This window comes from Hippocampus zosterae, chromosome 10 (genome assembly GCF_025434085.1).
Source record: "Hippocampus zosterae strain Florida chromosome 10, ASM2543408v3, whole genome shotgun sequence".
Classification (NCBI taxonomy): domain Eukaryota; kingdom Metazoa; phylum Chordata; class Actinopteri; order Syngnathiformes; family Syngnathidae; genus Hippocampus; species Hippocampus zosterae.
Genome location: NC_067460.1, coordinates 9,012,137 through 9,037,791, shown reverse-complemented (window position 1 = coordinate 9,037,791; position 25,655 = coordinate 9,012,137). Strand labels below are relative to the sequence as shown.

The window sequence follows — 25,655 nt, the reverse complement described above, 5'->3', positions numbered from 1 at the left end:
GCATGATAAGGTGCGTCGAATGGAAGCTACAATCGTGACTGCGGTTGCACAGTGCATCCACTAGATCAGGCATGTCCAAAGTCCGGCCCGCGGGCCAAATCCGGCCCGCGGTCGAATTTCATCCGGCCCTCGGCCCCCGTCATAAAATCAGTGCCGTCTGGCCCGCAGGTTGGGCGCAATGGAACACGTGTTGCATTGACTGAGGTCTCGTAGACTGGTGAGTGATGTTTCATAGAGTACTGCTTCCCTCTAGTGGCTAAATGAGTAATAGCATTTAGACACTAGAGGGCATCACTCACGAGTTAACAAGACATCACTCCGTGTTTATATTGACTGATATGTCATATTTCAAATGATCCTTGCAGTTGTGGATATGTGTATTGCTTGTTCATTTCCCTGTTGTTCGAGTCAAAGGTTTTGTGACTATTGAAAAGTCATGGTGATACATTTTATGTTTCAAATCAATCAATTTGCACTCAGGAGACTTCTGTTTAAGAAAAAGTCAAGTGAATAAGCAGTTGCATGTGATATACCTGTTTCAAATGAGCCAAAAGAAATTCTTAAGATTGCTGAAATAAAAATAAAAATGGAAATGTGAAACAGACTGGCTTACTAAAATTTGTTGAACAATATTGTTGTGCAGAATGTCAGCCAAGGTCGGCCCCCCGACATTTTACCACATAAAATCTGGCCCCCTTGGCAAAAAGTTTGGACACCCCTGCACTAGATGGTGCACTGTCAGCTGTTGGGAAAATTGAATGCGTTTAGTGTGCCTTATAGTGCGGAAAATAGTTTAATATAAATGATTTTTCAGGGGTCAAACGCTTTAAGAATTGTAGTTTATTACACAACACTTTACAATTTTTTTTTTAATCTTGCACTCAACGAAAACAATATTTAATAAAAAAAAAATTAATTAACAAAAATAAGCTAAATTGAAGTCTTTTCAAAACAAAAAAAAAACATTAAAAACATAGAAACTAAATCAGAATTTAAAAAAAACAAAAGTCAAAACGGAATAAAAACTATTTAGCTCTCCTGACAAATCCCCAAATTGTTAAACCCCGGTTGTGGTTTGCAACAATATTTCTTTTGTCACCTGCTTTCCGTTGTGGGTGACCGAGGACAGGATGGTGCGTAGGGTTTTGACGCCCATGGCGATGTCCAACAAGTGAGCCGCGAAGAAGAAGTTGTTGTAGTGTCCGAGCATCGACATGAGCATGTACCAGACCAGGTAGAGGAAGGTCTTACCAGGAGAAGAAAGCACGTCAGACACAGAGATAAAATTCGGATCTTCAAATCAGATGCTTTGGTTTCTTCGACTCACATTGTCCGTGAACACGACACCAAACTTCCAGATCTGGTACTTGAGGTCTATGGATGTTATCCTACAGAGAAGATGTAGATTGTCAATCAACTAGATCAGCGGTCCCCAACCGAGCCGCACAGAGACAGATCTGTTGAATCGAGGCAACATGACACTTCTTGTTTGTTTAAAATAAAGAACTTCACATCCAAGTCATGTGGGGTCTCACAAACTAGTCCACGTCAAGTCATCTCTTTCCAAAGTTTTAGCAAGACTGTTCTAAAGGCCTTAAATTGGCAACGCAAACACACCAGCTGAAAACTGAGTTGTCGGGCTCAGGCTTCTTATCGTGCGTCATGGCGCTGACGTCCAGGGAGGCCAAGTCCATGCCCAGCAGCTCGGCGATCCTCTCTCGGCCGTAGATGTCGCCATATTTATCTAATACCTATCAAACATGCAAAAATAAATAAAATAAGATTAGAAATTATTTTAATATTTCCCCCCTTTCAGTGACAGTTCTTTCAGTGAAAATACTTAAGACCAAAAAGTGAACCCACCTTCCTTTTCACAAACTTGTCCCAGTAGTTGTTGGGGAAGCTTCTGCAGTCACAGAAAAACGAGCGATTGCAATTCACATTTTTACTTTTATGCATGTACCGTAGTGCATGTGATGTGAATACTGACTGAAAAGGTCAAATACCGAGCTGGCCCACTTCCAATTTTCACTTTCCTGGAACTATGTGGCGTTGATTAAATACCAGTAGATTGTCAACAATTGTATCCATGTCTGTTTTTTTTTAAATCTCAAAAGGTAGCGCATCGGAGCTATAAGAATGGCGGGTGAGGGGGGAGTGATAAAAACAGCATACTGATACGATTTCGTCGGACAAACAGTAACAAAAATAAAACACTATATTGTACCATTTACTGTAAATGTGTCATCTGGTTTGTTGTTTTTGGTTTTCAAACACAGCGACAGCAATTTGCTAAAAACTGTAGCGCAACACAACACTACAGGGAAGGGCCTGATCCGATACAGATCCTTTGATGCGATGCTGATTTTGATATTTGGCAGAATAAAATTCAGACAATTGATTCATTTAAAAAATAAATCATGACAAAAATAACCTTTTGGGTGGAGTTCCAACAATAAATGTCAGAATTACAGGCAGAACATTTGACTGTTTTCCAATAATTTGTCGTTTAATATTTGTTTAACTTTACAAAAGAGAGAAAATTCAGCAAAAATCTGCTTCTTTGAATGTCACTCTCTCTTATGTTGCCATAAATTAACGTGGGGAAAAAAATCTAATCTGCAAAAATTTGAAAAATACGATCGTCTGATTAAATCGGAATGCCAATGCCAATCAGAAGAGCAAACAAAAAATAAAACACTGAATAATTATGTGAAAATGAGCAAAAGCTTTGGTCATCAAGACTTCAAGCAAGCTCAGATGGCTTGTGCCTTGGGCCAGCTCAGGTGAAACCTGCACTCTTACGGAGTGTTGAGCACCAATCGGTCCCACTGTCCTTTGATATCATCGTCTTCCGGCTGCTCCGTCACGTAGACGCCGTCAAACTCCAGCTTTCTGGCCAGCTCCTTCTCTCTCTTGAAGATAACCAGAGGAACCTGCAGGGTGAGAGAAGCCAAGAAAAAAAATATATACAGTATTTTGCATGATTGCCCACAAGAATTTGCATTTGGTACCTGGGGCCTTTAATGGGGACACAATCCACCTTTTAATACCACCGTTATCATGTTGCAATTATAGAAACCACCGTGAAAAAGGCAGTATAAAAGCACACAACTGTGCTGTGTATATCCAGTGTTTTTAATGAGTAAAAATAGCTCTTTATATTTTACTTTATAATAACATAATCAAATAGATTGTAAAGCATTAAATAGTTTGCACATCATGGTTTCATGCTGCAATTCAATTCAATGATTTGAAAAAAAAATATCGTACTCTTCTACTAATGAGAATATCCATGAGCATTCTTCCACGACTACTGCACGAAGGGACTCAGTAATAAGTTCTTTTTCATAGAGGATAAAGAATATATACCTACAGGTATATACATGTGACTGGTGCCTGATCGATTCAATTCCGCAAAATTTGGAAGCTTGCTTGTCAATCAAATAAATATGGTTTATGTTACATTGGCCAGCACGACTGACTGTGATGGCCTTGGGCAGATTAGAGTGACATGGCAACACCATGAGGCTGAAAGCTGATTGGCCAAAAAAAAAAGAAAATTGTAACTTCCAGATGCGTGGAGTGGAAGCAGTGCAATCAGAGAGACACCATGAAAATTAAACCAATAGACAAGCGGGGATATTTTCAGAAACTTTGAAGCGACCAATGCCGATTCAGATATGGGGCACAGTAAAAGTCAGACACCCGATTAATTAAAAAATACAAAATGAAAGAAATACCGTAATGGTTCCTTAAGGCACGGGTGTCCAAAATTGGTCTTTGAGGGCCTGCATGTTTATTTTGGACTTTACAACACAAGAGAAAAAAATTGCAAATAGCGGCTAATTTTTGCTTCTGTGTGTGTGTGTTTTTTTTGAGGGGTTGGGGGGGGGCATGGGGGTGTTTACCTTTCTTTTATATTATAATGTGGAAAAAAACAAAAGGTTTAAAAAAATCTATTTTAGTTACCTATAAGAGCTTACATCGGCCGATTAACTCGACTGGTTGATTAATCGGTCGGGCTTCACAAGCTTTGAGAGTGTTCAGAAGAAGGCAAATATTTCACCTTGAGACAGTTGTAGCCTATGATGCAGAGGAAGGAGATGATAGTGTGGATGATGCTGAGGAACGCCAAAGCCGGCTCCATGTATCCAGTGCTCTCCTCCAGGAAGTAGTACAGTGGGCCCTCATCTTCATCTTCTCCTCCATCTTCAAATCCCGACCCTTCCTCATCAGCACCCGAGCCTTCAAACAGTCCCGAGGCGCCCTCAAATAGACCAGATCCTTCAAATTCTTCTTCGCCTGGTGGGCTGTCTGACACCTGGAGAGGTCAGACACATGTGGATGATGAAAAGGCCGATTGCAATCGTTAATTAAAAAATAAAAATCAAATAAAATCCAGTCAGCGGTTTATTTATTTATTTATCATTTGAATTTGTCAGTTTTGGGGAATTAAATCAAATATCAGCTAACAACAATGTCACAATTTTTTTTCTAAGTCAGGCAGCTCAAATGCAAACCTTGTAGAAGAGCAGGATGAAGTTGAGTGCAAAAGCGATGAAAAGAGCCAAGAAGCGCAGGTTGTAGAAGTTTCTTGAGAGGTAATTCTGCAAGGGGATATCAGGGCACATTAGTAGACCAGTGACACTTTATTTCATATACTGTGGTCATCCAGTTATTCTAAAAGTGCAGTACTGAAGTGTTTTTCTAGTAGCACACTAAAGAATTACTCAACTAAATACAAATATAAACACCTTTTAAAATATGCAATGTAACCAAATATGAAAAGTGAAGCTTACAGCTATGCAGTCTTTCTTCATTCCAGTGGAGTACTTTTTACTTTTCAAGCCTGATATTTTTAAGTGCAGTTCTGTTGTATTTAACCTTTAAGCATAGCACATAGAATGTGCATTTAATTTGTAACAACTTCATTTGGATTTTTCACTCACATATCTGTAGGTGTCAATAGTTATTCACTGCCAGCCCAGTAAAAATTTATCTTTGACGTCTATTGCTGTCAATGGCAGTGAACGAGTTCATTGCTTCGAGCCATTGTTGAACACAAAATTGCCATTTGTCCCAGAGCCCAGTTTGAGATCCCCAAATTGCTCACCATGAATTTTATCCTCTGGACCTCCAGCTCGTTCCATAGCTCAAATCCGTCCTCTGCCGGTTTCTTCTCCTTCTTCACCTTCACCTTCACAGTCGGCTCCTCTGGCTTTTCCTCCTTGACTTTGGGCTCGGGCTCCACCTTCTCGGGCTTCTTCTCGTCACTCTCGATGCTGCAAACATAACAAGTGAAGCACTTTAAACTCCCCTATGGACATGTTAAGAGCCTTGCACGAAGCTGGATGCATCCGTGGATGACTGAGAATATGAAGTGAATAAGTACACTTCTTTAAAACATGCTAGCCACCCATAGCATTTACCTAGAACAGGGGTGCCCAAACATTTTGGACTGAAGATTGACTTTTCGATCAACCAACCTCCCGCGATCAAGGTGTTACCGCACTCGCACATACACACGCACGCCATGATGAGCAACAGCCTGACACGGAGGCATGCGACGCACTTTTGCAGCCTGTTCACTATCGTAGCTCACGCGTACTGTTTTAAAGTGCTTCCCTCGGCCCTCTACATTCCTATTCATTGCCTGTGCCCTCTTTGAATTGTACACAAAATAAACTCTGAATGAGAATAATGATAAAATATAGCGCAACAGCTCCGATCACAAGCTGCAATTGCAGACTGCTGAGCGCTAACAACTTCCGGTGACGTAGGGCACGCGCCATCATTGGTTAAAAATTTACCTGCTTTATTTAATTTTTTAAATACTTTTTGTGAAAATGAGATTGATAGGATGATTAGGGTGCGTTGTACATGCATACAAAAAATATATTACTAACATGCACAAAAACACACAAATGGTTGTTTGTTTTTCTCCTCTACACCCCTCGCGATCGACTTGGGAACGGTCCGCGATCTACCAGTCGATCGCGATCGACCTAATGGGCACCCCTGACCTACAATTTAAATATAGAACGCGGGAACGTAGACACACTCCGTCCACTACTTACTCTGCTTTCTCTGTCTCTGGAGCGGCCTCTTCTTCAGTTTCAGCAAGTTCTCCTCCTTCTGCTTCCTGCCCTTCATCAGCTGTACTCAACTGTGCCAAGGAACACGTACAATGGAAATCACCGTCGGACGGACAGCCACTATTTTGAGGAAATACGGTCATATTATTAGAGTGGTTACATCTCCTTACCAGCTTCCTTTTGAGCAGTGGTGTGCCCTCAGGAGTGGGTGGTTCTTCCGGCGACGTCTCCCCAAAGTCTCCAAGTCCACCGGGCGTGTTGAAGCCAGGCAGGCGTCCACCTTCCCGTTCCTCGCCATCTTCCTCTTCCTCCTCGCCTCCCCCTGCATCCAAGTCGGCCCCTCCATCAGCGTCTTGAACCTCTCTCGCTCCAGGCTCGGGAGGCAATTCGCCGTGAACTTCGTCCTGCGTGGGGTCCGGCATGCTGGCGAGGATCTCTGTCACCGTCATCTTTTTGGCGCCCTCTACCAGGCCTCCGCCGAAAAGCACTTTCCAAATGAGCATGAAGAAGCCCTTGCAGATGCTGTAGACGAACATCAGGATGCCCATGAGGACCGTGTAGACGAACGTGGCCAGCCCGATCACCATCTCCTTCACTGTCATCTTGCGCAGTTTGCGGTAGCGCCGGCGCATGTTACGGAAGGTGAACAAGTTGAAGAAATTGACGACGCTGGCGAGGAAGTCGGCAAAGGCCGAGGTGGACTCTGGAGCTAAAGCTTCGCCGTTGCCTTCCTCCCCTTCAGCGCCATCGCCCTCCTTGGCCGCCTCATCCTCCGCTTCCTCGTCGTCTTCCTCTTGGGCGCCGTCTCCCTCGGGCTCTGAGATGGAGGCGGCGATGTTCATTTCAAAGATGGTGTCCTCGCAGAAGTTGACAAAGAGCTCCATCTTCTCGCTCTCGCCGCCCTCGTTGACCACGTCGAAGATGAACTGCCGCTTGGACTCGCGTACCTGCGGCATCTCCCACTGGTTGCGGTTGGCTTCGCTGATCTCAAAGTAGATACGCTCGATCTTGCGACTGGCGCCCATGATCTCAATACGGCCCAGGAAAGGCCGGAAGTAGTTCAGCACGCTCTCGGCCTGCTCCAGGAAGTTCTGCAGGCGGGTGTCATGCGGCACGTGCTCTGACAGGTTGGTGAGGAGGACGGCTATGTTGAAACCGATATCCTTGGCTGGCTCCTGGAAGCGGTCAGCAAACTCTTCAAAGTTGATCATCTCATTCTCGTCGGCTTCAGAGCAGGACAAGAGGAACTGGATTTCTGAGGGGGTGTACTGCTTCTGGCTGTCCATGGCCTTGGAGAAGTCCTTCTTGGAGATGAGCCCGCGGGGATCGTTAACGTAGTCGCGGAAGGCATCAGATGCCACAATGTCCTTCAGCTTGAGGAACATGTCGAAGAACTTCAGGATCATCTCCACGTTGCTAGAGGACTCCACCAGCATGTCCACCATCTGCTTGGCGATGGTGCCGTTCACAACATTGCCTGGAAGGTGAAGGCAAGGAGCAGAAGTGAAGTGAGTTCCACATATTCCTGGCCATTTTGTGGCATTTTGACTCATCCTTGAAGACCCACAGAATATTTTATTCAGTGACCTACCAAAAGGTTTCTCATTTCACCAGAAAAAAAGGTTATTTCTCAGCTTTTTCCTATCTTCAGTTGAAGATGCATTGGTTTCACCTGCAGAACTGTTTTCTGACTAAAAAACCCAAAATCCGACAGAGCGGCTGGGTGAGACCCTCTTCTATGTATTTGACGCGTATAGTAGCAGTAAACGGTTAGATTCCAGTTGACGAAAAAAAAAATGTCTACCGGAGTCAATAAGTTAAGTAAAGGTGGCAAAACTCTTTTTTGTCACACCATGGAGATATCTTACCTTCCAGAAGAGACAGAAGCATCACCACCATGTCCTTCTGCAGATCTAGCAGCTCCTTCAACAGCCCGATTTGGCTTGAGTCCTGAAGAGAAGCCGAAACACATAGAAGAACAAATAGTAGAGAGAAAATATTCTTTGAGATTCTCCTTTTAGGAATACACCCGGTCCTTAGAGAGGAGTGGTTAATTGCAAAATCAGTAAGGAAGGTAAACGCATCGAGAGACGCTACCTCGCAGGGGGATCTACTCCAAAAATGATCCTGGGTTTGCAGTTATTAGGGAGAAGAATACATTTTTTTAACACAGCAAAGAGAACACGTGGAAGTAAGTGGGGCAGAAAGACAGACATTGGGAATTCTGACACCTTGGCCCCTCCGCTTTATCCTGAAACTGATCACAGCCTGTAAGCGACGAAGATGCACACAGCAGAAAGCAGAAAGTAAACTTGGTCATAAAAGGAAGGGAAAGGACAATATATGGAGGAAAACACTGGGACTCCTGGTCAGCTCAGTCTTATCCAAGGACTTTTTGGAGTGTGTTTGTGGGCATATTTGTCATTTGTGATTTTTCTGCTTGGCTCTCGATGAAGGTGGATGCTTTTTGTTCAGCTCCTGCCCTCCCCCCCACCCTCTCCTTGCTCGCCACTTAGTCTTTGTGCTGTCTTTGTCTAACTTTTCCTAGCCTCCTACAGTATTTTCATCCGAAGAACTAACCATGGAATTAGTAGGCTGGTCTCTCGATGCAATCGCCAAAAGTTTTTCGACGAAGAGAGTAGGCAGTGGGGAGCCTGCTTGTCCCCCGGGGACATTTGCTGCACGATACGCCCTTGATCCATGGAGAAAGTGGAGAATGGCGTGCCCGTCAATACTGTCCGTTGAGGATGTGGAAGACATCTACATTATCGGCCTTTTGATAACAGGTATGCTGCTGTTTGGTGTTGGCAGCTTTCTGTTCTATCGCAAAATTCAACCGACGGGAGCGGCTTTATTGGAAGGGAAGAAGCTGCCGGTCATTCTGGATGGTTTGGCGCGAGTGTCCAACACTCAGACTCAAGCGGTGACTGAGCTCAACCGCAATTTGACACAGTTTTGGAGCGTACGATCGAAAACAACATGGAGAAGTTGGAATCCGCCCTGCGGAAAGAGATTGCGGATTTGGCTGATCGGCGCCATTGGAGAGATAAAGGCCACAGACTCAAGGCTGTCTGAAATTGTTGTCGGCCGTCCCTCCAAAACAAACAACGCTATCTGGCCCTTTCCCCTGGATGGAAGTAGGCATGGAATCTAGGGCCCCTACCATCACCCCCCTCCTTCTCGGCCATGGACTGATAAGCCGGGACTGTCTTCATGAGCAGACCTCGACGAAGCAGCTATGACCTGTACATGCATACACTTACACAACTGGACAATCACACGCGCATACATATCCTTATTATCACCGTCTTCATCGCTCCGATTCTTAGTAGTATTATCTGCAGAGCGCATCGGTGACCGTGCAGCTGGTCAGTTAAGCTGCGTCGCGGTTGCCCCCCCCCCCCTTCCCATCCATCCGCCCTCTCATTACATGTTATGTCTTGTGACTTGTTGTAACTGTCATATGCTTATTCAATCGACTCTCTACCATAGGCATCACCAACACCCCTCTACATTGGTTCCACTCATATCTCACTGGCCGCTCTCAGTTCATTCAAGTTGATTCTTTTACTTCACAATCCCTCCCCGTTTCTTCTGGTGTTCCCCAGGGTTCTGTTCTCGGTCCGCTCCTCTTCATTGTCTACCTCCTTCCACTCGGAAACATTTTCCGCAAATTTGGCTTACACTTTCACTGCTTTGCGGATGACACCCAGCTCTATCTCTCCAGCAAACCCGACGCTTCTCTCCCACCCTCGTCCCTCTCTCACTGTCTCTCAGAAATTAAATCTTGGTTCACCCACAATTTCCTCAAGCTAAACAGCAATAAAACTGAACTCCTACTTGTCGGTACCAAATCCACTCTAAACAAAGCCGACAGTTTCTCCCTCACAATTGATAATGCCACTATATCTCCTTCCCCCCAGGTGAAGAGTCTGGGTGTCATCCTTGACAGTTCACTATCCTTTCACTCCCACACCCGGTCCGCTCATTTCCACCTTCGCAATATAAACCGCCTCCGTCCCTCACTCACTCCGCACACCACCGCTATCCTTGTTCACAGTCTCGTCACTTCCCGTATTGACTACTGCAACTCACTCCTCTTCGGTGTCCATCAAAAATTCCTCCATAAACTTCAACTTGTTCAGAATTCAGCAGCCCGGATCATCACGAGAAGAACCCCCTCCTTCCATCATATCACCCCCATCCTCCGACAGCTCCACTGGCTTCCTGTCAAACTTAGAATCAACTTCAAAATACTTCTCTATACATTCAAAGCCATCCATAACCTTGCGCCCCCCTATCTGTCAGATCTTCTTCAAATCTCCATTCCCTCTCGCTCACTCAGGTCCTCATCCTCCCTCCACCTTTTTCTACCCTCTGCCCGTCTCAGTACAATGGGGTGCAGAGCCTTCAGTCGCTCTGCCCCCAAACTCTGGAACTCACTTCCTCCCAACATTCGTAATATTGACTCTCTTTCCTTATTCAAAACCCAGCTCAAAACCCACCTATTCAGACTTGCCTACCGGCCTTAAATCTTTCTTTCTTTATTTATTATTTTATCTGTGTTTTACTATTGGTCTTGGCTGTACAGTGTCCTTGAGTGTTGTGAAAGGCGCTTACAAATGTGATGTATTATTATTATTATTATTTATGTGCTTGGGTCTTTTTTTATCCTGGACTTAAATTATCCTCAGAAGAGGATAGTTCGAGCGTGTTTTTCTCTCTCTACCCAGTGTTTTCCTTTCTGAACTCTGACTGTAAATTTCCCCATTGCGGGACAAATAAAGGATATCTTAGAGTGCAGGTCATGAATTTTGCTTCATGCATTGGGAAGAGAAAACGCCAGTGGTGGCACACATGAGTCACATGACTTGACTTGAATCAGAATTAAGTTACCGTATTAGGAATTGCTTGGATAGAACGTCTGGAAGCCTCGACTTTTTTTTTTTTAGGTAAAATGAGCTAAGTTAAGGTCATTTTGCCTCATTGTGTAACCATACAAAAACATTTCAATTTTTATTCAGTGAGCTTCCTTTCAAGGAATTCATTTTCCTCATAGGTTCGAGTGTGCTCATGAATCCAAAAATTGCAGTGAGCTTTTTTTTTTTTGACTTGCTTGCACATTGAGCATGTATACAAAGTCTCTGGGTACAGTAAAGATCGGGGCGCTACCCACGATTGCCTGCGTCCGTGTCTTCTTGAACCATTTATTCATGCACGACAACTTTGTCTTGGTATTCACAGGACTCATATTGACTTTGACTAGAAGTACTTCTCAAAATCGAAACCTTAAGAATGTCACCAGGCTACCTGCTTTGTTCCAATGTTCCAAATTTAGGGAAGAAGGAATTGGATAAAAAGGAGACTAAATGTACACGTTGTGATTGTTAGCTTGACAGAATGTCTCTGCTGACAGGAAAAGTCCAAAAAGGGAAGGGAAATGGATACATGTAAACAACGAGGAAGCAGTTGGAAGTTTAACTGGTGTGCAATGAAATGCAGTAACATTTAGTAGATGTGTCATATGGGATGGCGTTGCTGGGGGTGGACAAAAGAGTCTTACGCCATTTTGTTGTCCCGGATCAGGATGCATCTATCAGGGATACAAAAAAAGTTACCTCTCAATTTTCACTGTTTCTATTATTGCTATATCACTTTTAAGATGACATTCAATTATAGTCCTGAAGAGGCTGAATACAAATGCGGTATTGAACTCGTCACATGCGGAAAGTATCATATTTTCTGAACCTTTTGAGTAGAGACAAAATATTCGCAACAGACCACATGTCAAAGAACAACGTCAAAAACATTAGCTGCTTGTTAGATGAGTTACGCACACACCAGTGAAAGCAAACAGTCAAGCACAACTCGGTTGAACTCCAGCAGACTCTTGGATTAGGCCAGCTGCATGACTTGTAAATCCACCAACATGATCAGAATCCAGACAGTCAAAAAAGTTGAAGGGAATATTGAATTAATACATTTACAATCGGAGATTGCTTCGACCCTCATTATTGGATTAAACACCCTCCTCAATATAGGTTTTGGGGCATTTTGTTGACATTTATGAACATACAATGTCCCAATAATTTTTTTTTTATCTGGCAAAGAGAGGGGAAAAAAGGGATTAAAAACTAGTAATAGGAAGGGGTGGGGGTTAAGAGTTAATTGAATCAGATTGTAATCATTCAAATAGATACATACTTTAGTCTGGATAAGAGAGGGAGTTGAAAACATTAGTCATCTCTTTACAAAAACAGCCAATGAAACACAGTACAAAGACCAAAAAAACCCCAAAACTAACCCTGTAATGTATACAACTTTTTTAAAAATAAAATATTTGGTTTAATACTAAGAGTCAAATCCCATTAAAATAATTTCAAACTTATCTTACATTACTCTTAAGAAGTAGTAGTTTTTTGATAATTTATGCTCAATAAAACATATACAAGACTCCGTAAATTCCACTAACGACTCGGGATGTTAGCTCCACCCTGACATGTACCATACAAAGATCTTACACAGTCGAGACGCATCACTTCAGCATCAGTGATTGACAACATTGACTCCGGTATTTTTCTATTATCCTGAGCTTTGGTTCTATCTTGTAGCATTTTAGGGCATGAAGAAATAATCGAGAGTGACTCGACTAGGTTCCCCGAAATAAAAAACATAAATATGTGAATTTGCAAATAGTAAACCGTTAATGTGCAAATGAGATGCATTTTACCTGAGCCAGCTTCATCATCATGTGAGCAAAGACGTGCAGGAAGCCCACCACGGCGTCCCACAGCCTGCTGTGCGCTAACGACTGCTGGTTGCCCGTGCATGGACCCTGGTGGACAAGACATGTTTGAACTTTGACCCTTTATCACCAGGGCTAGTAAAAGTAGTATGACAAATAAAAACAAAATACTTTGGGGTAAAAGAAGTACTGCTTAAACTTTGGTATAGTAAAACCAGAGTACATGCTCGGTAAGGGAGAAATGTATTCAGTAAAAATGGAATACAACATAGTTTTTATTAACATAACAATACATAGTGCCTATAAGAAGAACAAAAAATGTGTTCCATGGCAGGCGTCAGTTGGTCACCAAATTGTTTTTTGTATTTATGTCCAGCTCTCTGACTGCAGGCATCAGGCAAAGGTAACGCCTTTGCTTACACAGCAGCAGTAGTACTGCGTTACACTTTGGAGTCAGACAGTCTTCCCACAAAAGGATCCGATTGCTTCAAATTGCTGCCGCTCACCTCTTAAATGAAACACGTAAGAGGGAGCACCTACTGTAACTTCCTGAAGAAAGTAACAGGCCTATTTTAAGTCGGGAGTAGAAAATACAGCTAAGGAATCAAATCTGAAAAGTCATGAGAAAAAAATATGCAAGTACAGATGCTCCTAAATCAATCAATCAATCAATCAATCAATCAATCAATCAATCAATCAATCAATCAATCAATCAATCAATCAATCAATCAATCAATCAATCAATCAATCAATCAATCAATAAAAACTTTAAGGACACGAACAAGATATTTATATCTTGTTAATTCCAACCACTAACCAAATGTCACAGCACGGTATTCTGAATGTTTTGTACCTGGATGTACTCAGTCAAGCTGTTGAAGACCTGCTTGGCCACCGTCATGGCTTTGGAGAAATTCCTTTTGCCGGGCTCATCAATGATGTCCTTCCCTGAGTAGTACCAGTAGAAGTCACTGATGGACTCCTGCTCGAGAAACAAATTGTTTATTACACCAAGGAAACTCGGACAATATCCACATGACTGAGGATTTTTTTCCCCCAGAAATGTAGAATTTTTTTCCCTTTCTTTTTTTCCCATGTGTTTTTACATTTTCATCCACACTTAAAAATGCTACAGTTTTGGGGGCTACGCAAAGTAGAAAACCACAGAAAACTGGGCTAATACAACAAGAACAAAGTAATGACATGAGAAATATATTGCTTAAATGGTGTTGTATTGTTGCCTGTAGAATAACTTCCAATAAGCAAAGTTAAGAAGAAGCTTTTTGGAAAACTGTCCAGGGTGCTCACCTGTAGTCGTAGCAGGTAGTCCACCGTGCAAATGATGACATTGATGGTGGTGGTGCTGCCGGTCTGGGTCCTCAGGTAGTTCTGGAAGTCTAGAGGAGACGCTCACGTTTTGTCACTTGGGGTGGAGTCACACTAGACGGCTCAAGTTCAATTCCGATTTGTTTCGCTCTCATTTTTCGTCGAATTACAAATGCACTGACTCGGTGTGAAACACAAAGCTATCATTCGGTTCTATGAATGGCAAAAAACGGATGCACAGGTTAATGGTGTCTTCTACGTTGCCGGCAGATAACGATAACCAAAGATGCATAATTGTTAGTAAATTTCTGACAAATTGAAATACAAAAAATAAAAATAACAACAGTGGAGTAATCTGGAGGTTACCTTAATTTTAATGAATGGAAACCAACAGATATAGGCATGGATATGGACCCGTAGGTTAAATTTAAAGTCTTTGGAGGAAATGTTCACCCACCGTTATTGTGGCCCTCGCACAGCAGCTGCAGGAAGCGGAAGAGGTCGCACGTAAATTCGTCGTCCGCCATGACTTTCTCATCTAAACGGACAAATTGGATGCAAAAGAATCCATCATGCTCATCATATTTTGGGGACTGCGTGAAGGATTAGTGTGTTAGAAGTGCTATTTTCAACCACCTTGTAAGCATTTGCTTGACTGATTGTCTCTGATTTGAGAGGAAAGAATCCGCTTATGAACCGGAGACACACACTGCATCCCGTTCTATGTGCAACACGAATAATGACATTTGAGGGCATGCTGTCATGCAGAGCAGATCTACTTAACTCTGAAAATCATCTCTTGTGGTGCAGAAAAGGTGCCCGACTTCACATGTATTCAGTTCACATGTACAGTCAGGCTAGCAAATACGTACAAGCATTGCATTGATATTATACAAAAGCTGAGACAAGCTCAAAATCTACCCCATTTCCCGATTTCAGAATTGTTTTTTCCCCCCATTGATCACTCTTAAATGTTTCACATAGTCCATAAAACATAAAATAAAATATGTCCGAAATTTCTGAATGTTTTCACAGCTGTCATCTGAGTTGCAGTGGATCCACGACCAATCACTCAATCACTTCACAGAGAAACAGCCAGATGAAGATGATGACCGAAATGAAGGTGATGAAGCAGAGCCAGCCAGCGTTGCAAAAAAGTTTAGTTCTACTGGGCCCTTGAGCGATGAGTGATGAGAGGCAGATTCATTTCTCATGGCAAGGCGACTATGCGACGTCCATTTACCACGTTCGAGCTTCTTATCTGATAGCAGCGACGTGTAAAAGGGGGGGTGGAGTGGAAGAGAGAAGACAAGAGTTGCAGTGAGTGCACGAACTTGCAGTCAGTGGACAGGGAATACTCACTTACCTTTTACAACAAACAAATCAGTTTGAATTAGTTTTCAGAACAGGTTTGTTAATTTTTATGTTTTAATTTTTTTTAATGCTTTGTTTACTTTTTAATAGTTTTTTTTAATTCGTTTTGTTTTTTTCGTAATATATTGAAACAACTGTTTGACCTCTGTTTTCCTGCACAAATATACACCAATACCGATATTAATCAACAGTAGCAAAAACAAAGGACATTTGTGCAACAAATATAGTTCGTTTTATCAACGCAAGATGTTTCAATCAGTCTTTCAAAGCATTTTTGCTTCCAATTTCAGTTATTTTGTTAGTTTTTGTTAACTAGGACAACCTTGGTTATTGTAACATTACTAATATTTTTCTTGAAGTAGAAATGAGGGGTAAATATTGTAGCCATGTTTAATTAAGAACTATATGGGGTCCTTGGAAAAATGTCTCCTCTGCATGGGGCACCTGAAACCAAAAGGTTTTAGAATCCCTGCAGTCGAGCATGATGACGCATGTCAACGTTTGACATGTGTGTGTGATTGTGTGTGTACAGCTCCGCATGAAATGTTTTTGAACAGGTTTGTTCATAATAGTGTGCTGTTTGTGTGTTTGCGTGTGCCGATTGTACTCACTCGTGCCTTCTTCTGACACCATTCCAAGTCCTTCTGCCTTGTTTTGTCTCTCGAAAGCATTCAGGTCCAAAACGCTGGTCACAAACCACACACGGTTAGTTAGACAACAAACACCTTCACACCCACTCCACCATGTGCAGCATTTGTGCTGAACATTCTTGACTGCAGTTGGGGCTAGTCAGGAATGCTAATCACCGTTAATGATGATTCATCTTTAAAACGGCTCAGGGAAGTGACTTATGACGTGGCTCCACGCTTTCATTCATCTGCAATATTGTTTATATGTCTCGTGGGCGCTGCTGTTTTGGTTAGCAACAACACTCTCATGGACTTAGCCGGTATATTTCATGAAGCTGCAACTTATCAACTTCAAAATAAGGATGTCATTTGGGAGCGCTGACAAATATTCAAAGTGAAGTCACATCAATGGGAAACTGCGTTAGAGACCTGCAGCTTTGCATCAGAGATTGAACGCTCAGGAAGAAGCCCACGTCCTTTTTGTCCTTCAGGTAGTCCAGCATTCTCTACACAAAAAGCAAAGAATATGATGAGTAGTACTTTATATGATGAGAAAATGGAATAACGATGCAGAGATAAATTGCACTGAAATCCAAACAATGTAAAAATGGAGGCAGCAGGGTGTTCAACTGGTTAGCACGCTTGCCTCACAGTGCGGAGGTCTGGAGTTTGATTCCAGGCCGCGGCCTTCCTGTGTGGAGTTTGCATGTTCTTCTCGTGCCTGCGTGAGTTTTCTCCGGGTGCTCCGGTTTCCTCCCACGTTCCAAAAACATGCATGGCAGGTTATTGGAACACTCTAAATTGTCCCTAGATGTGATTGTGGGCATAAATGTTTGGTTGTGGATGTGTGCCCTGCGATTGGCTGGCAACCAATTCAAGGTGTCCCCAACCTACCACCAGAAGTCAGCTGTGATAGGCTCGAGCATGCCCGCGCTCCATTTTCACATCTAAAATATGTGCATTGGCTCAATAGAAATGATGACAAACTGCCCAGTGCAATATGTGTAATAAACAGTAAATATAATAAGGTCTGGCAATGCCATAACAGCATAGATTTTTTTTATTATGATGTCGCCAGTTGCGCAAGATTTCAATACAGTTTTGTCATTAATAAAAAAATAAATCAAAAGGGCACAACAGCATGACTGCTTTCTACGCAATGACTGACCTGCTGCACGTCACAGTTGCCTCCATTGAGGATGGAGATTCCCAGTTTGAGAGTGGAAGAAACCATTGATCCGGGCTCACCTGATACAAACAACTGGACTCAATATTTGTACAGATTTAAAAACATTCTACACAGAAACAAACAAAAAAGTAAATAAACAAAACTTGACAATAACAAATCAAACATACCAGCATTAATTGTTGCTTTGGGACTATTTGTTTTTTGGGGAATTTGGAATTTCTCCATTGTGAGACAAATAAAGGTTGTCTTATACAGTATTTTCTTTTCTTATTTGTAACGTGTGGGGGCACTTGGATTTACTTGCTTAGTTATTACTGTACAGTAAATCCCCAATTTATTTCAGTTTGGCCTTAAAATCATTTTTGGGGAGGGTTGGTATACGGTACATGACGCGTGACGAAGCCCACCTTTGCATGCGCTGATCATCTGCAGGACCATCTCAGCGGCCCCGCGGTTGTGCAGGCGGGACTGCTGGTACAGGAGCCTCTGCTTCTCCATCTCCTTTTCCTGGTGGGGAGCAGAGCGGGAGAGAAGTGGCTGTAATCATGCCCACACAGAGTGCACTGCCCCCCCACACTCTTGCTATCCCACTCAGACACACACACGCAGACACACACAGACACACGGACTTGCTTCTACTGTGTGCATCAGTTTCTGAAGCCATCCCAGGAGCTTCATAACTTTGACAAACTACAAAAAACAGCCAACTTTTGGTCCAAAACCAAATGCACACACATCCAGTATATACATTTAACACATTTAACATATAGTGCATGATGTCCAGCATGCAGCTCATGCTTCCAAGAGTACAAAAAGAAGAGTGCAACATTTGTGCCATTCATTAGTGCTGCCGGTTAAAAGGGACATCCCATCATTGTGCCTCAGAGTGCTTGTGATGCGTCACTGTCAATCGTAACCAATGTACAACGACGCACCGAATTTGTTTTGCGCTAAACTGCATCAAGTGTCGATGTGGGATACCTCAAAAAGTGACTGACCATCAAATACAGGACTGCCTCAAAATCCCAACTCTAAATAATATGTAATCCTATTTTCGGGGGGAATGTGGGGAAAAAATTAAAGAGAAAAAAAGCTGGATTTTTTTTTTCCACAAGAACGAAGACATACTGTCTTCTCTTGGAATGAGTAGACATAATCGTCAGAGAATTACGTTTTTCCAAGCTAAAATTGTCAAATTGTGACATTAAAACATTTCATCTGTAAAATTCAGCATTTTAACTTGATCCTGGTATTACACCTTGCATTCCTTATGAATAAATAACCTTCAAAAGGGACTATATTCATGTAAAAAACATGCAAAGATGAACATGCAGGTATATTGTAAATATTCTCAAATGTGTGTCAAATTCTCCAGTTGCGTAAATAAACACTCCCAGCCACAATGTGCAGAAATACAGTAGTTCAAAACTTTTCATTACTCCAAGCAGCCCTAATGTACATTGGTGCCTTGAGATAAGAGTTTGAATTTGTTCTGTGCTGCTTATGGTGTGCACACCATGGCCAGGTGGGGGCAGTGTAATACAGACATATCTACAGTACATGGAGATGAAGAAAATGCAACTCCTCAGCTGAAATATATACACAATGTTGTTTTTAGCAGAGGATAAAGAATATACACCTTTGAGAATCATTAGATTGTCTACATGTGTTACAATTTGTGTTATATTGCTTAAAGGGTGATAACATCACGATGCCCATGTTAGCTTGTCTCAGAGTTATAAGAATGTTGTGGTATTTTTTATTGTACTTAGTTTTTATTTCATCTTGACTGTGTTGTTACTGTTTATGTTGTTTTTTAATTGATTTTATTTCGTTTTTAGAGTGGGTTTGATAGTTTCGTTTTGTTGAAAATGCTTTCTTTTAATTTTTATTCGTCTTAGTATTCACATTTTAATTTGTTTGGGGTGTTTGTTTTTTAAAAGGAACTAAGTAGTATGTAATAAAGTAATGTAAGCTAAAATTGCCAATCGATGGTTCAACCTTCCTTCTTCTGTATGGCCAAACAGCGATACTGAAATGAATACATTTAAAATAAACAATGTGTACAAATTGAATTTAAAACGACTAAAATGAAAGTCTCTCACATAATTCTGTTGACTCGTTTGCAGCACTTGGTGGGCATTGGCGGTAGTGCTCTTGAGTGGTTTAGGTCCTAACTGACAGAGCCTTTTTTGTCAGCCTTGGCTGCTCTGAGTCACGCACTGTTCCCCTGTCATGTGGTGTTCCACAGGGTTCAATTCTGGGGCCTTTGCTGTTCTCGCTGTATCTGCTCCCATTGGGTTCCATCTTAAGGAAACATGGTATTCCCTTCCACTGCTATGCAGATGACTGCCAGATCTATGTCCCACTGAGCAAGAAAGACGCCTTCTCATTAAGGCCACTCCTATCCTGTCTGGAAGAAATCAAAACCTGGATTGCACAAAATTTCTTGAAATTCAACGAACAGAAGACAGAGGTGATATTGTTTGGTCCCAGTGGCCCTTGTACATTCCATCCTGTAGACTTGGGCCCCCTGTCTCCTTATCTTAAGTCAACAGTCTCAAACTTGGGCCTTAAACTGGACAGTGATTTCAAACTTGGTCGGCAAATTGGTGCCGTTGTTAAATCCAGCTTCTTTCACCTTAGACAGCTAGCCAAAATAAAACCTCTCCTCTCACATGAACACTTTGAGACAGTAATTCATGGTTTTGTCACATCCCGGCCCGATTACTGCAATGCCCTTTACTTTGGAGTCAGCCAGTCCTCCATTAAGCGCCTTCAGCTGTTCCAGAATGCCGCTGCTCGCCTCTTGACTGGTACTCGTAAGAGGGAGCACATAACTCCTACTCTGGCATCCCTTCACTGGCTCCCCATTCATTTTAGAGTTATTTTCAAGATCCTCCTCTTTGTTTTCAAATCTCTGAATAATCTCGCGCCACCTTACCTCTCTGAGCTCATCCGCCCCTACAAACCTGCCCGGCGCCTCAGGTCTGTGGACCAGACATTATTAGAAGTACCAAGAACTAAACTGAGGCTCAGAGGGGATCGAGCCTTTACTGTTGCTGGACCCTCTCTCTGGAATGACCTCCCACTGAATATTCGGCAAGCCTCCTCACTGCCCATCTTCAAAGCCCTCCTCAAAACTCACTTGTATTCTTTGGCATTCGACTCAGGATGACTTAGATTTGTTCTTGGTTTTACTGTTTGGTGCTTTCTACCACCTTTATTACCGATTACTGTTTATTGTGCATGTTAAATTGCTCCATGTACAGCACTTTGTATGCAGCGATGGCTGTTTGAAAGTGCCCTATAAATACTGTTGACTTGACTTGAATTATCGCAAGTTTGAGAAAAATTTATAGTTTCAGTTAGTTATCGTTTTTTCAATTTCTGTTGTATTGTGTTTGCAATGTATTTAATTGGTTAGCTCTGTTTCACTATAATCACCCAAAAGAGTGTACTAAAGCACATAGTACACAGAGCTTGTAATCCTGTTGTAAACCCTCGTGCACTATTTAAAACGATAGATTCTGTACTCAAACCCCCTCTGCCTACTTGCTCGGATTCTTCAGCCGAGATGTGCAACAGATTCCTTCAGTTCTTTATTGATAAGGTCTCTACAGCTAGGATTCCGGTCCCAAATACCGCATCTGACCCCTCTGTCCATGTTCCATGTTCAGCTGTCCTAAATTCTTTTGATACTGTGTCCACGGCGCTTTTGGAGGATGTAGTTCGCCAGACGAAGCCATCTGGCTCCCCTTGCGACTCTCTTCCCCCACGCTTCTTTCAGGAGGTTCTCCCGAGTGTTGGTGCATCGGTCTTGGATATCATCAACAGCAGCCTTTCTTCTGGTGTAGTTCCCCAACAGTTTAAACATGCTGTGGTCCAACCCTTGATCAAGAAACCTGGTCTTGATCCAGATGAGCTGTCAAGTTACAGACCCATTTCCAAACTGCCTTTCATTTCCAAAATTCTGGAAAAAGTGGTGCACATGCAGTTGAAACTTTTCTTGGATGAACATAACATCTTGGAGGTCTTCCAGTCAGGTTTCAAGACGATGCATAGCACGGAGTCAGCCCTGTTACGCGTTTCTAATGACATCCTCCTGGCAAATGACTCTGGAGACCACGTGTGTCTGGTTTTATTGGACTTAACTGCAGCATTTGATACAGTGGATCACAGTATTCTGCTGACTCGTTTGCAGCACTTGGTGGGCATTGGTGGGAGTGCTCTTGATTGGTTTAGGTCCTATCTAGCTGACAGGACCTTTTGTGTCAGCCTTGGCTGCTCTGAATCACGCACTGCTCCCCTGTCATGTGGTGTTCCACAGGGCTCAATTCTGGGGCCTCTGCTGTTCTCGCTGTATCTGCTCCCATTGGGTTCCATCTTAAGGAAACATGGTATTCCTTTCCACTGCTATGCAGATGACTGCCAGATCTATGTCCCACTGAGCAAGAAAGACACCTTCTCATTAAGGCCACTCCTATCCTGTCTGGAAGAAATCAAAACCTGGATGGCACAAAATTTCTTGAAGTTCAACGAAAAGAAGACAGAGGTGATATTGTTTGGCCCCAGTGGACCTTGTACATTCCATCCTGTAGACTTGGGCCCCCTATCTCCTTATCTGAAATCAACGGTCTCAAACTTGGGACTTAAACTGGACAGTGATTTCAAACTCGATCGGCAAATTGGTGCCGTTGTTAAATCCAGCTTCTTTCACCTTAGACAGCTGGCCAAAATAAAACCTTTCCTCTCACATGAACACTTTGAGACAGTAATTCATGCCTTTGTCACATCCCGGCTCGATTACTGCAACGCCCTGTACTTTGGAGTCAGCCAGTCCTCCATCAAGCGCCTTCAGCTGGTACAGAATGCCGCTGCTCGCCTCTTGACTGGTACTCGTAAGAGGGAGCATATAACTCCTACTTTGGCATCCCTTCACTGGCTCCCCATTCATTTTAGAATTATTTTTAAGATCCTCCTCTTTGTTTTCAAATCTCTGAATAATCTCGCGCCACCTTACCTCTCTGAGCTCATACGCCCCTACACCCCTGCCCGGCGCCTCAGGTCTGTGGACCAGTCTTTGCTAGACGTACCAAGAACTAAACTGAGGCTCAGAGGGGATCGAGCCTTTTCTGTTGCTGGTCCATCTCTCTGGAATGACCTCCCACTGAACATTCGGCAAGCCTCCTCGCTGCCCATCTTTAAAGCCCTCCTCAAAACTCACTTGTATTCTTTGGCGTTTGACTCAGCATGACTTAGATTTGCTATTGGTTTTACTGCTTGGTGCTTTCTACCGCCTTATTACTTATTACTTATTACTTATTACTGATTCGTCTTACTGTTTATTATTATTATTATGTTAAATCGCTCCATGTACAGCACTTTGTATGCAGCGATGGCTGTTTGAAAGTGCTCTATAAATACTGTTGACTTGACTTGACTTGACTGTTTTTTCAATTTATTTTGTGCATGCAAATACCTCATGTTTTTCTCCTTTCTTCCCTCCAGATTTTGCTGCTGTAAATTGCGAATTTCTCCATTGTGAGACAAATTAAGGTTTTCTTATCTTTTCAGTTCAAGTTCAACCGGCGTATTTTTTGGGGAATATTTGTTAACTATGTGCCCAACTATCTGATTGTTGTGAAGTGAGTTGAGTTGACTGCCACAATCCAATGCTGGTCAAGTCAAAGCCACAAAAAATCCATTAAAAAAAACAAAAACAAAGCCAAAAAAAAACCTTGAAAAGTTGTGTCACTCATATTTCAAGGCATCACTGTATACTCTTATTATAATGCAGCTCCTGTATACTACATTGTGTCACAGTACATTATCATACATGACTCATTTAGCCACCGACTGCACATCCCGCCCAAGACCCTGCGCCACCTACACTCCCACCCCACTTCCATCTCCTCCCTCCCGAATAAACACCAGGCTTGTTGTATATGTCTTGAATCTCGTCTCCACTTACAAATGTTTGATTCTACTTGTAGCTATGTGTGTGTTGGAAGCGCCGTGTAAGGGTTGGAAAGTGTGTAAGGGACCATAGACTAGGGCTGAACAATTCATGCTGCTATTTAGAAAAGAAAATGATTCATTTTGCTCATCGATAGGCTTCTTTATATGTGTGTGTGTGTGTGCGTGTGTGTGTGTGTGCGTGTGTGTGTGTGTGTGTGTGCGTGTGTGCGTGTGTGTGTGTGTGTGTGTGTGTGTGTGTATAAATACATACAGGTATATATTTGTTTACAGTATTGTTGTGCTCTGACCTATGACTTACTGATTTGGGCCAGCTGGTTTTGCAGAATTTTGTGAAGGTGTATGTATGCATAAATGTGACATTCAAAAAATTGTAATGCCAAATAATAAATTGCTTGTGTTTATCAAAAAATAATCTAATATTAAATCGCAATATTGAGGAGCATGATAACGGATTTCATTCAGCCCTACCGTGCACTGTGCATGCTTTTACTGTCATGAGCACAGAGAGGGAAGACTTGCAAGTCCACTGTAGCAAATCGAGGGAGGTGGGACATACAAAGTCAAACGAATAACACGGTTAGTTTTCCAGTCATCAAGTGAGACACGTTCCAATGAGGATGTGAGTAAAGGGGAGGGGCGGGTGTGAGTCGGGCTACAGAGATTTGGTTGGACCCGCCACTTGGGACTGGGGAATGAAAAATAAGGACTCTGCGATGTTCCGTATCCAGCAAAGGCATGCACAGCTCAGGCCGCCATCGCAGGAGGTGTTGTGAGTGAGACCACACGAAGATAAAAAAAAAGAAAAAAAGATGATTGTAGCTGCTTGTTGTGGAGTGGGCTGGGGGGTTTGTGCGAGTGTGTTGATGCCATGTGAGTACTGGTGGCGCGGGGAGCTGCTTCTCCGCTGACGCCCCTGTCTCCCCTTCCCCTGGTCCCCCCATACCATCTCTGTCTGCCGCACCTCAAAGGATGGCTCCTCCCCCTCCTGTTCTCCCCCTTCGTCATCCTCACCAATATGGCAACTCTGCAAGGAGACAACAAAAAAGAAGGGAGCAAATTAAATTGAAGGTCCCTGAGGAAAATAGTGTCAACTGTAAATCTGCTGCAGTGTGCGCTCTGGCAAGAATGAGGCAGCAGAAAGGGGTTTTATAACTTTTTGGGTCCGTGGACCTCTTATAGTCTTGAAAGGCGCTTATAAATAAAATGTATTATTATTATTATTATTACAGGGGAGACCTCCTCATAACTGTGACACCAATGAAATGCATCCCCAAATGCCATAGAAATTAACATGTTGCAAATTGTTGAGAAAAATGTCATGTTATGATAGCATTCCACAAAGGAAAAATAAAAATTTACGTTTTTTTTGGGGGGGCGAGGGGATATAAAGTTTTAATGATACCTTTGTGGGCAATAAAGCCTAATTTTTCCCCATTGTAGTCCAACTTGTGAATTTTTTCTATTTAATTACCAGTATGCATGGCAGGCTGATTGAACACTCTAAATTGTCCCTAGGTGTGAGTGTGAGTGCGAATCGTTGTTCGTCTCTGTGTGCCCTGCGATTGGCTGGCAACCGATTCAGGGTGTCCCCCGCCTACTGCCCGGAGACAGCTGGGATAGGCTCCAGCACCCCCCGCGACCCTAGTGAGGATCAAGCGGTTAGGAAGATGAATGAATGAATGAATGAATACCAGTATATTGCGCCCAAATTGTCCGGAACTAAAAAAAAAAAAAAAAAAAAAAAGAAATATCCACCATCACATTATGATATGAAAATGATTCTATGTTTTTTTTTAATAATGATAACCCAATCTTTAAAAACAATTAACTGGCATTATAATGGCAAATAATGTTTGGAAATTTTGAGCAAGGCTGGACTTGAGTGAACGGGGTTGAGTCATGGAATAAAAGACATGTATCAGTCAGTACGTTAATCCCTTTTCCTGGACAGTGTGAACATAAATTGGTGTGAGTGCTTACCTTTGCCATGATGTCAGCATATGACATATAGAGGTGGTCGACATCCAGTTTTCTGTGGCAACAGAACAGTCAATTAGTCTGTGCTCCAAAAAGGAGAAGCGAAAGAAGAAGAACCCGAGCCGTGCTTACGTTTTCTCCGTGAGAGCGGTTCGGCTGAAATGCAGAATGAGTTGATGAAGTGGATCGGGCTTGGTCTCTGTCTCTTCTTCCTCCTCCTCCTCTTCCTCCAGGGCTTTCTATTCAAGGTGCACACAGCCCAAACCTTACATTCTGTTCATTTCTCATTCACACATATTAAGAATATTTTCATTAAAAAATTCTCTACATGAATG

General features: G+C 42.7%; 1 protein-coding gene across 11 annotated transcripts in view; it reads right to left on the bottom strand.

Moving 5' to 3' along the window:
* Nucleotides 1–25,655, bottom strand: part of ryr1b (ryanodine receptor 1b (skeletal)) — a 116,299-nt gene that overhangs the window by 4,137 nt on the left and 86,507 nt on the right. For 4 of the 11 annotated variants that reach the window (XM_052078747.1, XM_052078748.1, XM_052078750.1 and 1 more), the window contains 25 exons: nucleotides 25,453–25,559; nucleotides 25,324–25,375; nucleotides 24,287–24,367; nucleotides 17,769–17,868; nucleotides 17,341–17,420; nucleotides 16,602–16,678; nucleotides 16,155–16,228; nucleotides 15,413–15,430; nucleotides 14,627–14,707; nucleotides 14,152–14,240; nucleotides 13,697–13,825; nucleotides 12,829–12,933; nucleotides 11,662–11,691; nucleotides 8,196–8,225; nucleotides 7,967–8,048; nucleotides 6,269–7,575; nucleotides 6,081–6,169; nucleotides 5,117–5,285; nucleotides 4,524–4,610; nucleotides 4,070–4,324; nucleotides 2,806–2,936; nucleotides 1,864–1,906; nucleotides 1,618–1,751; nucleotides 1,328–1,388; nucleotides 1,100–1,246 (listed from right to left, as the gene is read on the bottom strand). In XM_052078747.1, coding sequence (XP_051934707.1) covers nucleotides 1,100–1,246; nucleotides 1,328–1,388; nucleotides 1,618–1,751; nucleotides 1,864–1,906; nucleotides 2,806–2,936; nucleotides 4,070–4,324; nucleotides 4,524–4,610; nucleotides 5,117–5,285; nucleotides 6,081–6,169; nucleotides 6,269–7,575; nucleotides 7,967–8,048; nucleotides 8,196–8,225; nucleotides 11,662–11,691; nucleotides 12,829–12,933; nucleotides 13,697–13,825; nucleotides 14,152–14,240; nucleotides 14,627–14,707; nucleotides 15,413–15,430; nucleotides 16,155–16,228; nucleotides 16,602–16,678; nucleotides 17,341–17,420; nucleotides 17,769–17,868; nucleotides 24,287–24,367; nucleotides 25,324–25,375; nucleotides 25,453–25,559 — 3,558 coding nt within the window. The remainder of the gene's footprint in view (nucleotides 1–1,099; nucleotides 1,247–1,327; nucleotides 1,389–1,617; nucleotides 1,752–1,863; nucleotides 1,907–2,805; nucleotides 2,937–4,069; nucleotides 4,325–4,523; nucleotides 4,611–5,116; nucleotides 5,286–6,080; nucleotides 6,170–6,268; nucleotides 7,576–7,966; nucleotides 8,049–8,195; nucleotides 8,226–11,661; nucleotides 11,692–12,828; nucleotides 12,934–13,696; nucleotides 13,826–14,151; nucleotides 14,241–14,626; nucleotides 14,708–15,412; nucleotides 15,431–16,154; nucleotides 16,229–16,601; nucleotides 16,679–17,340; nucleotides 17,421–17,768; nucleotides 17,869–24,286; nucleotides 24,368–25,323; nucleotides 25,376–25,452; nucleotides 25,560–25,655) is intronic. The other 7 variants (XM_052078749.1, XM_052078753.1, XM_052078754.1 and 4 more) reach the window with 4 other exon arrangements.